Source organism: Opisthorchis viverrini, assembly GCF_000715545.1.
Source record: "Opisthorchis viverrini unplaced genomic scaffold opera_v5_49, whole genome shotgun sequence".
Lineage (NCBI taxonomy): Eukaryota > Metazoa > Platyhelminthes > Trematoda > Opisthorchiida > Opisthorchiidae > Opisthorchis > Opisthorchis viverrini.
This window is the reverse complement of record NW_008751705.1, coordinates 1674114-1687690: the sequence shown is the minus strand read 5'-3', so window position 1 is coordinate 1687690 and position 13577 is coordinate 1674114. Positions and strand designations below refer to the sequence as shown.

The window sequence follows — 13577 nt, the reverse complement described above, 5'->3', positions numbered from 1 at the left end:
CACGAAAGCCGGCGACAACCTGGGGTTTTCTACAGATATGCACTGCAGAACGAAACGCGAAATCTGGGTGCCCGGTCAAACGGATGAGGGCTTCCACTCCGGAGCTAAGTGTGAAAACAGAAAGTCCACACGGCCCTCCGAGCTGCTTCAGACAAAACAGCAATCGCCTAATAAAGCCATCACCACTGAGTTCAGTGCAATAGACGTTTATATTCGAATGAACAAGGGTCGTGTACAAGATGAGCTTCTATGGGAGGGGCTGGCTAATTCAAACACCAGACACCGGGAATGTTCAAAATTTCAAGCGAAGACTCGGCAATTTGTCAAGCTACTTTCACCGAACTTAACGAGCCGAATCGCCATTCGATTGGCCTTTCCAAGCTAGATCTTGACTATAGTGAAGAGAGTTCATATTAGGATAGTTTAAGCGAGTAATTCCGCGGCCGTGTAGGATGAATACGACATTCTGTTGACCCAATAATGGAAGAGCAGAAGACAGTTCCCTGTTGCCTTGACAACAAATGATATTTCAGTCTCATCCGTATCTCCAGGTTTTGTCCACGTAGCAGAGGCCACATCACCACACATTATATCGGCAAATAAGGTCCACCTTTACTCTTTTGTTTACAATAAGGCTTTCAAATAAATCATGGTTGTACAGCGGTGAAGCGTCGGTGTCGAACATTGATGTCATGCTATCTATGATAATGATGACGATGATGAGATATTAGTGTGCACACCCGCAAATTAGAATGGGAGTTTTGAATCACCTGAAACAGTACACGAGCTCAAGGGTCTTAGAATTGCCCTTCCAAATTAATCGACCAAACCAAGAGCTTGTATCTTCCCACAAGAAACACCTAGATCCGACACGTAAATCAGATACGTATGGTGTGCGGGAAGTCATACGGACTGAATTCAGTGTAGACCTAGTCACACTGATCCTTTGATGAACAGTTATGCTGTACCTGTGCTTTTCGGGAGTCAGTGGTCTGGTTTCGTAGAACGAATCTTTTGTATACTTTCTCTACCCATGAGGTTACCTGGTCCCTAACTATGCGGCTTCAACTAAATAATTATCGTTTTCACAACAAAATTAGATCGGATACTGGTGATTGAGTCATACTCGGCTTGGTAATTTAGTTGCGAATTACTTGTCCTAAATTAAGCTGGCATTGTCAGTGTACCGTCGCGTAGCAGAGTGGAAGGATGCTGTGCGTCAGTCAGCATCAGGAATGCAATGAGGGAGAGTCAGATTACAAGCAGTCATTAGAGATATCGGATAAAGTTTCAGTCGATAAAACATCTAGAAAAAACAAGGGGAAGCTCACTTTGTTCATTCGCCTTTAGTCTCGATTGGTCACTACCCAAATAGTACGGGTCTGGCTGGGATGAAGGCATCGGGACGGGAGTGGTACGGTCACCTTCATTGGATATGTCTGGCACGAGTGTACTGACTTTATCAACAGTCACATTGTTTGGGTAAAAAGGCATATCCATGGGGTCCCCACATTTGTGTCTGATACATCCACGACATCGTCGATGCAAAAGCAGTCTACATCCGATACATTTGAATCCCGGCTGACCCAGCCCCCAAATACGGCCATGGCAATAGGCACACTGGGCATTCTACAGGAAAACAAAGTCAATACGAAACATGAGGTGAGAACCGGTGAACTGGACAGAGTCGCAGTTGAAAAAATGTAATCTCTGTTGCTTTATGATGGTATGGATACCAAAAGTAAATGGGCTGCTTAACATCCAGGAACAAAACAGGCAACAACACTCTGGAGAAATGTAGTTACCCAGATGCGGTGTAGGTGCATTGCGGCCCGTAGGGGATCAGTGCTCAATCGCCCGATTCAAGCTGATGCCTCCATTGTATACTTCTGTTCCAGATATTCCCGATTACAGGTTCACTACCACTTCTTGATTCACGTGGCAATGATAGCAGCTGCCGCTTTCAATAGCCCGTAGGGGATCAGTGCTCAATCGCGCGAGTGTATTCAAGCTGATGCCTCCATTGTATACTTCTGTTCCAGATATTCCCGATTACAGGTTCACTACCACTTCTTGATTCACGTGGCAATGATAGCAACTGCCGCTTTCAATGCGTAGCTATCCGCCTTCGGTTTCCTTCGCTCAGCTGTAACACCCTTTCGGTGCCTAGCTGCCATGCCACCCGAAGGAAACACGAGGGCTGGGATACTGCCAGGTTGCCCAAGCCTAGACAGGGGAAGTCGAGAGACAGAGGTCGGGTTCGGACCACGAACCTTCCGGTCAGTAAATTCGCGCTCCAACCACTTGAACCATCTTGCCCCCATCAGTTTCCTTAACCACTGATAAACGAGTCTACAACTACTGTACGACATGCACACACCTCACAACTGACAATGATGGTGGTAAGGGTGAGAGGAATAAAACCGCTCTATTTGGATGGCAAGTCATTCAAATGGAGACAAATAACCCGCCAGTCCAGGACCTTGAGTAAGAGCTGCCGGAAAATAAACCTTATATTGATGATGAGACTGATATCAAGCAACAAATGAAAAGTGAAGCTTAAGCGAATAGAAGGATAGTTGCGAAGTACGTCAGAGTGAAAATGTAAGCCTAAATACGCAGAGCTACAAATAACGTTTCCTTTCCCGTGCCAGAAACACTGAGACCTATGGCCTGGCAGAGTTAGGTGAAGTGCGTTAAGAGTTTCACGCACTTTGTGCGATGACTTCCAGCATACATACTCGTACTAAGACAAGTAACAGGTATGGCGATGGAAGAGTAGTTTAGGAGAGGGAGATCGTATTGGAAGCAGTGATGGGAGTATATCGTGTACTTACCTATTAATATTGCTACTATTGGGAAGAGTAGTTTAGGAGAGGGAGATCGTACTGGAAGCAGTGATGGGAGTGTATCGCGTATTTACCTATTAATATTGCTACTATTATTATTATTAACAAGAATCACATAATTTCAGTACGTCACGATTTCCGTTCGGAAGGAGCTCGCGCAGAATCGCGGGCGGGTAGCAGGTGGATACGGTTTGGTTTTCTGACATGGTTCCCTGCATGGATCCATCAAACCAAAATGACCACCCATTGCAAACCTAAGACACTCATTGAGACTTTGCTTTTGGGAGATAAGCGATGCCAACCATGAGAAGCGAAGAACTAACAAAACAACCTTCGGCAGCCCAAGCGGAAAACAACACACATCAGTACATCCTAACGAGGACTACCCACAGGAATGACCAAGTGGTCCTCTATGAAACGAAGGTCCCTGTTCAGTAAGGACCGATCAAATCCAAGGCTTCGTGTGACAAATGGATTTCCCTAACAATCGTTAACAGGCCAACGTTAGCTGAGTAGGGTCCAATGATGTCCTTTCGACTAAACTAAATGATCACTCGCCTGAGAAGATCGAGAACATCTTGCTTCTCGCGACATGTTTATCTGAGGGCCTGGGCCACTTAGCATAATTGCGGACCACACAACGGGATTCATCGAGCGAACTTTTCGCACTGGGTTGAAATATCTCAAGCATTAAATTTAAAAAAATTTGACCAACCACCGTTGTGCTTATGCCCCACGATACATCTTACGATTTACTGTATTACACACGGACTATCCATTGGCACTTGGGCTATCAAAAGTACCAGAAATCTAGATAGTTCAGCTTAACACGTAGCTCAATCAATGACTGTGCAAAGTAGTCCTCGCATACGTCGACATTTTAGGAGAGAAGCCCCCTTGTTTGGAGGAAACAGCGCTAAAACTGATAGTATTTTCAGGTTTGTTTTGGAGGTCTGGTCTTTCGCCTTTAGGCTGAACCAGGACAAAGCGAACGCTCCAGAGTGGAAGCTTCCTATTCAGGGAGAGGAAGAAAGTGGGAGGTTCACTGCACTGGAATACTGAAAGGTTAAGAAAAATTGATACGATCACCACAGAGGGTTCATTACGTACAAAGGAGAAAATTTGTAACGCTGCTTAGAGCACTGGTGCAATTCATGCATAGTAAACACCCAAAAGTGCTTACGAATCTATAGAGGCTATGGATTCATGTTCAAACTTGTCCAGACCGTTTGCGCAACACTAGAGTCTGTTACCACAGCTATCATTCAACTCTCAAAGCATCATCATAATACTTGTCGCGTCAACTAATAGATTCCTACTTTCAGGGGGCTCATCAGCTGCATATCTCCCGCGAACGCTTCAGTAAGCAAGAAAATCATCCGGGTTTGATATAAAAAGCTTCAGCCGGACAGCAGAGTTGGAAAGCTACTCAGACACTCGCAAATAAATAATAGAAAATCAAGAAATCGCCTGGTACTTGGAGATGTTGGCAGCTATATTGCTACGCACTCATCACCCAGGTAACGGACTACCTAAAAGGATGACACATTTCTAATCAAAAGGACAGCTCAATAAACAAACAAACAGGAGAATGCGATAGTGAGCTGAAGCTGTCTCGTGAACATCATCATTGCAGTAACATCCATGAAGCAGACTGTGAAAATCAGATGGCTGGAGAGTCAGCATGTGCAGATCTAAAGAGTTAAATGAGATCTGCTTATGCGAAGTGAACACATCGGAGTTGTTGGAAAGCACATTCGAGTTAGGAGTTGGTCCTTGTGAGAAAACGCGTAATGTTATTAAATCCAATGAAAAAAGATGGTCCAACGTATTTACATTGACTGCTGGAATGTGAGGGACATCGTCCGGGTAATCACTAATGCGAAAAAAGAACCAGAAAATCCAATGAACCCCAACAGTGGAGCACTGTGAACAGCATGCAAGTTGATGAGTAGGATCGAGTGGTTTCTGCGTAGGAAGCGAACCCGATCAACAACTAATAAATCCTGAGCAGCTAGTACGATTACTTCATTAACAAGGCTCAACATGGGGCCAACTTCCTTGCAGCACAACTAATACTGTGTGTTGCTTCCGAACTGTTGGTGACTCGAAAGTTCCTAAAAGTAAGCGAAAGTTCCCCGATGCGGTGGGTGGTACCTGCACTCATTCAACACTTTTGCAATTCACAGTCCACAACCTCTCGTCTCTGTAGTGATTAATAAAATAATAATAGCAGTTCAACTGCAACACCTTTTCTAGGCCCTGTCACCCGAGGGAAGCACGACGCCGAGTCTACGCAGGAGCAGTCGAGATGCCGAACTTGGGTTCGAATCACGGATCTTCCGGTCGGTAATCTCAAACCTTAACCATTGAGTTGTCTCGAGTTTAAGGAAGCTAAGTTTCCACCCATTTCCAACATTGTTATCAAAGCCCCTCATCACTGGATTACAAATCATAATCAGTAAACACACTCATGCAACATATTGGATGAAAAACAGGCCAGTTCGAGGTTAGCAAGGAATCCATTGAACGGAAACGTTGAAGACTATGACCATGGGTTAAACAATATTTCAAATCTAATTTTGCCACTACAGGCAGTTCATATCACGTTGTAATGACGACGGCTAGTTGTTACACAAATGAGCAGATAAAGCGTCCGTCAGCAGGAGTACTCGCAATTCATCTAGATGGACATATCACATGCTCGACGAAACTTATGTACTTTTTAACCCCATCACGCACTGCGTTGGAGAGTGGGACAAGTCCCCGAAAGAAAGAAACAATGTTGTCGGATGGCGACCATTCAAAATTCCATAGAAAAACAAACAGCTCTGTGTAGCCACTAAAATCTTAGCATCTTATCAAGTTGAATTTGCATATGACATTCACAGAGCATCTCAAACCAGGCTATTCAGTGGGTAGAAGTATGACTAAAACAGGCTCCTGGTCCTATAGGTTGGAGGCTGGGGGTGGCACATGCCCCTCAAAGATAGTTCTAAAAAATAATCGTTCAGCTGTGGCACGCTTTCGGTGCACAGCTGCCATGTCACACGAAGGAGGCACGAGGGCTGAGATACTGCCAGGTCGCCCAAGCCTAGGCAGGGGAAATCGAGAGGCAGAGGTCGGGTTCGAATCGCGGACATTCTGGTAAGTAAATTCGCGCTCTAACCACTTGGTCCATCTCGCCCCGCTCCGCTCTAACCACTTGGTCCACCTCGCCCCGTTGCTCAAAGATGTGGACTGCTTATAGCGGTTTAATGCAAAACAAAGCTGTCTTGAGGTTGGGTATGTGAACCAAAGGCTTTGGCTAAACACTCGGATTGCTCCCCTGCGCGTCCTCGTGCAACGGTGGACACCACCGATGGGACATGCGAGTAGTATGATTTCTCGTAAATCCGCTTCGCGTCTATTGAAAAGTGAAATTTATTACGATATTTATGGAATTGCATTGTCGCATCGTTTACATTTGAGTGGTAGTCAATGAGTATCCATGTAAGTTCAGGAAGACGCGGCGAAGACCTTTTTTCACTGGTAGTGTCCCGGGTCACGTACAACCGTAAATCACACAGCCACTAATAACCCCGGTCCGTCGAAGTTAAGCAGAAAAAGTAAGATACCTAGTCATAAACTAACAAAAGACTAGTGGCCAACTGTCCGTCATTATGTAGACGAAGATAAGGCTAACAGACAACCCAAACAGAAGAAGGAAGAAAGAACCACCAGTGAACAGCAATGGCTGTACCCAAAGACTCTATCTACCACTCCGAGAAATCTAAGGTGTGCTAGCTAGTAGGCTGTCAAGATAAATGCGAGTGGCGTGAAGCAGACTGCAGCTGGATCAATGAGATTCACACTTTTGACGACCCTGGGCAAAGATGAAAGAGTAAAGTGGTCTGCGGATTTTTTTCAGCAGCGGTTGGATTAACTCCAAATTACTCACAATAGAGCTGAGCTGAGCTGGACGGACAGACATGATGTTCAAATCCATAACCACTATCCTAGTGAGAAATACACGGAGTAAGACAGTGAAAACTTACACGATTGAAACGACGACCGACCAATTTGTGGCCCATGAGTAGATAATATTTTTTCTTCCAACGTTTGGCACCACGACGATACATATTGACTGTAGGGGATATAAGGAAGGACAAATCAAACACATTTGGGCAACGTAGAAACAATCAACATTAGGAAATTACAGCTACTGCACACAAGTGGATGACTAACACGGCTTGGATGAATATGGAAGACCGGAAAGACCAGGAAATGTACTAAAGTAAAGACTAGCAAGCAAACCGGAGGGATAAACGCAAATGATGGTGATTGTAAGGTTACTGGAGTTACTTAAAATGTTACCCACATTGACGGATAAGGGTCTACCGCACTTCAATGCAAATTTCAGACGGAAGACGTTAGCTGAAATCATGCCCCCCCCCCAAAGTAACAAAACTTAACAAATACGAAGACTGCTGGTCAATTCTTGATATTCCAACTGCTGACAAAATCATAGCATAAACTAGCAAAGAGAGTAAAGCTTTGCCATGAAAATGTTCTGAGGTTAGAGGTAGCGTGAAAACAACGGCACATTTGACACAGGGGCAAATGTTCTGAGGTTAGAGGTAGCGTGAAAGCGATCACAACGACACACGGGATGATCTTATCCCACTGTCAGAAATAGGCCGTAGGCAGAATGGCTAACGGCGATTTTGCAGGCTTGGACAGTGTCCACCAAACAGTAACAACTGGATGCTGAAACAACCTGCACTGGTCCAAGATGAGTTCACACTATCTATGAGGTGAGTTTAAATGGTGTAATTAAGGAAACAGCACTTTAAAACCTGGGTGAACTCAGCCCAATTTTCCTTTAGCCTGCTATCGGGTTATCAGATTCATTGGAAATTATATGGATAAAATATTCTCAAAGACGTATTTCCAATCTTTTGACGTACCTTATGGTCCAGCCTAACCTGGGATTTATATTTTATGCATCAGACACTGAGACCACACAGTTTGAGATAATGTTGCGGATGCTCGTTAAAACCGGTCATTTATGCTTACACACAACTAGGATCACATTCAAACTGGGGTAGGTGGCCAATACATCCGTGACTGTGTCGGTGGATAGGCTATTCGGGCTATCCATGGAACACATGGATTATAACGACCGAGCGCAACGGGGCTTTAATTGACCACAATTTCGACCAGTCAAAACTAAAGGTCGAGCTTTTCGACCAGGAAAATGGTGAGGTGGAAAACCCGGCGATCTTCCAGATGGATATGACTCTTTCTTATCTTCTCAACCGTACATAAGCTACCTCGGGATAGATTGTGTGGATGACTATGAAAGAAGTCTATCCACAGTCATACTGAATGGTTCGTGGGTAGAGTGGTACAATGAATGACACCGTTGGCAAGCGGGGTGATGATTGTACATCAAATGGTGTAACATAAAACTCAGTGTTTAATCAAGACCCGAGAATACGGCTGCCCGCGGTTACCGCCTTTTATTTATCAGCTTCGTCATTTTGTAGCTGACCTTGTCCATCACATGTGTAGTTGAAACAAGTTGGACAGGTCTCGGAAGGTTTTTCGCCGCTCTGAGAAACCCAGGGCTTTGGTATAATGGGTGATCGTTGAACTGTTGAAATAAGTAGCCTATTGGAAGCTGGATACATATGGATGAGTTGAACGTAGATATGACAAATCTAAACAGACATCTCACAGGGGCTAGGACATCAGACTCCAAGCTGAGTTCTCATACTTTTAGTGCACTGCTGAAAGTGCGAGGGTGGGTCTATTCGACACGACTGAATCTGATTAAATCAGGAGATAAATTACAGATAAATTACGTGTATGTATTAGACAGAGAAAAGGCAATTCAACCGGGATAAACCTGATTTACAGGTACTATCAGCTTCTGGCAGCTGAGCAATACCACAAGATAGTGAATCAAACTTAGAAAAGCTAATGCATGGCATGACCACGTTTTATTAACTTGGAGTCAAAAAAGCAGCTGCCCGAAAAGGGATCGGAGGACGCAAAATCCAGAACTAACAGGATTCCGACTTCATTGCAGTTAGAGGGAAACGGAGTCTTCAATCGAAAATGCGATCGTTGAGACAAAAATGGGATCAAACAAGACATGCTATCAATGGCTAACTTACGGTCTTCAGTAGGGCATGGCTTCCCTGGCCCGGCAGGTTCGCCCGCAAAGACTGAAACGAAGAAAACAGTGGTGCTACCTAATCAGGTTGTATCGTGCGCACCGGTATAAACCAATGCCATTAGATATTTCTGGTCCCTCAAAGTGGAAACTTACAAAATAACGAATCCAAACCATATCACGTTAAACTCTGTTGAGCAGCCTTAATTGGCTTTTGTGCAGCATCAGTCGGCTTAGGGATGCCTTAACCAGTGACAGTCAACGCATTAGGCTCAGTGGCCGTAATAATGCGGTCATTGACTCACTGGTTCATAATATATACCACCGGAAAAGAGGGGTATGACGACACATGGTTAGTACAAGCTTGAGAGGATGTAAGACTGATTAACCTAAGGACTGAGATATCGCCAGAAAGCTCAAACTTAGGAAGGAAGGCTGAGAGGGTAGAGTTTGTATTGAACCATAAGCCACTAGTCAATAGCCTAGCGCCCTAACTACCGGGCCCATAACCAAGTAACGGCATGAAAATAAAGATTGTTAGCCATATTTGACTCCAGATTCGTTCTGGGCCTGTTTCTCTTAAAGTCGTGTTATCCAGATAGTCTCCTGATTTGGTATCGAAAGTCCTGTTTCATGAAAAAATCACGAGAGCTGAGATACCGCCAGGTTGCCCAGCCTAAACACTGAGATACCGCCAGGTTGCCCAAGCCTAAACAAGGGAAGTCGAAAGGCAGAGGTCCGGTTCGAACCCCGGACCACCCGGCTAGTAAATTTGCACTCTAACCACTGATAACAGGCACTTCAAAAACAGTTTTGAGACCCTGAAGCCTAGCCCCTCTGGGTGCGTTCCACGTCCGACTCTGAAGCAATCAAAATAAAATAATTACTCTGAATTCCCTGCTGGATTCGTTTGGTATTGACTTCGCTTTTATTTAGTAAGGGGATCCACGAGGCACGTACAGTCCTGCTTGCTTTCAAAGTGGTGATAAGCCTACCAAATAAACGTACACACGGTAAACTGCCCCTTCAGCAGGTGATAATGGTATTCACGAAAAGCCATTCAGCTATAGCAGCCTTTCGGTGCACAGCTGCTATGCCATCCGAGAGAAACACGAGGGGTGGGATACTGTCAGGTTGCCCAAGAATAGACAGGCAAAGTCGAGAGACAGAGGTCGGGTTCGAACAGACCTGTTGGTAACTCGACCCCAATGGTATTCAGGAGTATTTATTCAGTTTCTTGCTGCGGGGGTATGGATTGTTGGAAAGACCTCACTTGTGTTGCCTTTTTGGAATGACTTGCTAGTAGTCAGCAAACTGAGTATGGCCTTCAACAACGAACGTTGACTGATTGTAACCTGCAACCAAATAATCGCCTTACGTGACCTTCCGTTATAGCAGCTGACACAGACCAGTGCAAAGTACTGCTTACGAAGGGCCATGAAAATGCATGATGTGAATAATTAATAAAATATACTGATCGTTCAGCTGCAACACCCTTTCGGTGCCTAGTTGCCACGTTACTCGAAGGTGGTAGGATGGCTGGGATACTGCCAGTTTGCCCAAGCCTAGACGGAGCAGTCGAGATGCACATGTGGGGAGGGGATAGAAACACGGGCTTTATGGTCTGTAAGTCTGCGCCTTAACCACCGAACTATCTCTAAACGAATAAGGAATCACAATAGGAAGGGAAAATCTCACACAAACTCAGACGTAGATCCAAGTAAACTGTGAAGAGGAGATTACAATGCATATTCGTCAGGAGAAAATCGCGAATGAGAGTTTCAGCAGTATCTCCATTGGATTACCCGTTCACACGAATAAGTATGCACGCGTGAGGTCCACTGTTGCTGTTCGAAGGACCCATAAGAGCGGTACTTTTCACCAACTGAAACAAACTGTCGATAGCGTGCACAACCCACGCCTCCAGCTAACTAGTGACCGGACAGCTGGACTCCTAAAAAAAGGGATAAACATTGACCATGCGACAATTACAGGCATGCATGCAACCCACAAGTTCAGTAGATCGTTAGACCGAGGTATAAGAGCTTCCCTTTGGTCGTGCACACTTTTGGCACCACCTGAAGAATGCACCTGTTACCAACTGATTCGAAGATTGCACTCCGCCCATACAGACAGCCAAACGAAATGTTGACGGACTAACACACCTATAAATGCACCATCTTGTGGGTTCTTTTTCGGAGTTTCGTATCTGCCCTATCGTATATGAATTCCACGTGAACCCATTCATTCAGTCGATCGCTATACCATCAAACCTCACTCGAAGGCCCACCAAAAACGGTCTGTCCTGCGAGCTATTCCTTGCTGAGAGGATGCTCACTACTGAAATGCACGTCACGAGTGTGAGGAGGTTAGGCAAGGTTCGGTTGAGATTTTGATCCATAAGCGGCCTGTGAGGACCAGGAGGAGTTTTCAGCAGATCAACCAAAATCATGAACAAGGAATGAGAGCAAATTAATCAAAACCATCGGTCGTAAAAACCATGTAGTGGTTATAGCTGCCGTAATTTCCTTCGTCAATGATTTAGAGAAGGATCTTCGGGGAAATAGGTCAACTGGCAATAGGAAGACACGACCAAGCCAGCATAACCTTCCGGTCATCTATTGTGCATGAGTTATTTCTTCCGAATACCATTCGACGTACTTCAGCACTACTAATCCGGTGTTCCAACCAGACTTCGGTAATGCTCCGAAGACAATGATGCTCAAACACTGAAATTCTAAAATCCTCGGTTTCTAACCCGTATAATAATGTGGAGCGTACCGCAGCATTGTAAACTCGACCCTTGACAGAGGAGCTGATGTTACGCCTGCACCACAGGTGACGCAGGTTCACAAAAGTCGCTCTGGCCTTCCCAATCCGGATGGAAATACCATATTTCGCGGGACCACCGAGACCGATACAGTTGCCCAGGTGCATGAATTCTTCTGCGGTTCATCCGCAATCATGAAGCTAGGACTCGAGTCTATCCAGTCTGGTAGCAACACTTTACAGATCTACGAAGAGTTTTGTTGTCTGTGTACGGTACATTTCAGATTTTAGACTCAGCTGCACGACAAAAGGATGTGGTTTTGTTTACCACCTGGTTATCAAACACTCACAAACCTGACAACGCCATCCACTGCTCTGTGGTGTGCAGTCAACACAGGTACTCAGGTGTCTAACGTGATAGGACAGTCGAAAAACTTGACACAGTGCTCGGGTTCGTTGTTTTAAGCGCGCTTACCGAATCAATGGGGAGATATCTAAGCGACCGTCCCTCAAATTCCGCTTTTTCGTTTTGAAGCATATTCCCATTTGACTACGAGAATCGTGACCGACATGCAGTATATCCTCGGAGGAATCTGAGAACCTATCTGGCTGATGAAATACGGTACAGACAATAGGTGGTCAGAGGGGCACGTAATGAAGTCGACAAAAAGATGCGTTAACTGGCGCTAACTTCGCAATACATTCGGGTACTTAATGAGTGCAATAGCTTCCTACAAGTAGCAAGTATTGAACCACCCAGAAATATGGAACTAAAAAACATTTGGTCACCAACTAGGCCAGCTGGATGTTCCAAGATCGATGAAAAACCCACTAAAGTCATCCGGGCAAACTTCAGTTACCCAGCATACGCTCCACATATTACCTTTCTGCAATCCGGTGTCCACTCAAATCTAATTCTACATGTTGTGCCCAAAATGTAGTTGTGAGTACTGTGCCTTACCTAAAAAACGACTCATACGTCTCCTTGTTCTTGGTCTTCGTACATTCCACACTAAAACTTCATTTCAAAAAACCGATAGGGTAGTGAAGCCCCACCGTTTTCTTCTGGTGTTGGTGTCAGTGACGATGATTAAGATGAAATCAAATGACTTTGTAAAAGCAAGCACAGAAACTGAACTTCTCCCCCACGATGGTCTAGTGGTCTAGCGCATCACTCTGTAACCAAGCTTTTGGTCTACAACGCTCAACCGCTGATTAGTCACTTGCTTTGGACATAGCTTAAACTACACACCATTCAAAAATGTATTTGAAGTCGAATACGCCCATGTGAGTTGACAGAATATTTTAGTTTTCCTGATCGGCAGGAAGTACAACGTACAACACAAAACCGTTTTAAGAGCATTTAGCAGGAGGCACACGCGCCCAAACTTCCTCAGCGGCTGAGACCACACGTCCACCAGCCAGGATAACCTGGAAAATGAGCATGTCGAAACCATCGGCTACGGATGATGAGTGCAAAGTGAGTGAGGGTGTTTGAAGAGCCTCTGCTGAGACGGAGTCTCATGTGTTACCCATCATCGACAGCATGACATCAGTGTTCAACACCGATGCTTCACTGCCGTACAACCATGACTTATTTGAAAGCCCTATTGTGAAGAAAAGAATAAAGGTGGGTGGGGGAGGGACTTAGTGCTAGCTTAACACAATCACTCCGAGGTGCCTACACCTCCAGATATTCACTCAAGCAATCTGGACAGAAACTGACAACAAGAACGCCACTGACATCGGTTGGCAGCCATATCTTGTAGTGTCTCCAACCAGGCACAGTGAGGATC

At 45.1% G+C, this 13577-nt stretch overlaps 1 protein-coding gene across 1 annotated transcript in view; it reads right to left on the bottom strand.

Moving 5' to 3' along the window:
- T265_13256 (hypothetical protein) overlaps nucleotides 1-13577 on the bottom strand; it is a gene marked incomplete at both ends in the record, with an annotated part of 41636 nt that overhangs the window by 26111 nt on the left and 1948 nt on the right. The window contains 3 exons of the mRNA XM_009167957.1: nucleotides 1332-1629; nucleotides 6887-6975; nucleotides 9014-9064. Of these exons, the coding sequence (XP_009166221.1) occupies nucleotides 1332-1629; nucleotides 6887-6975; nucleotides 9014-9064 (438 nt within the window). The remainder of the gene's footprint in view (nucleotides 1-1331; nucleotides 1630-6886; nucleotides 6976-9013; nucleotides 9065-13577) is intronic.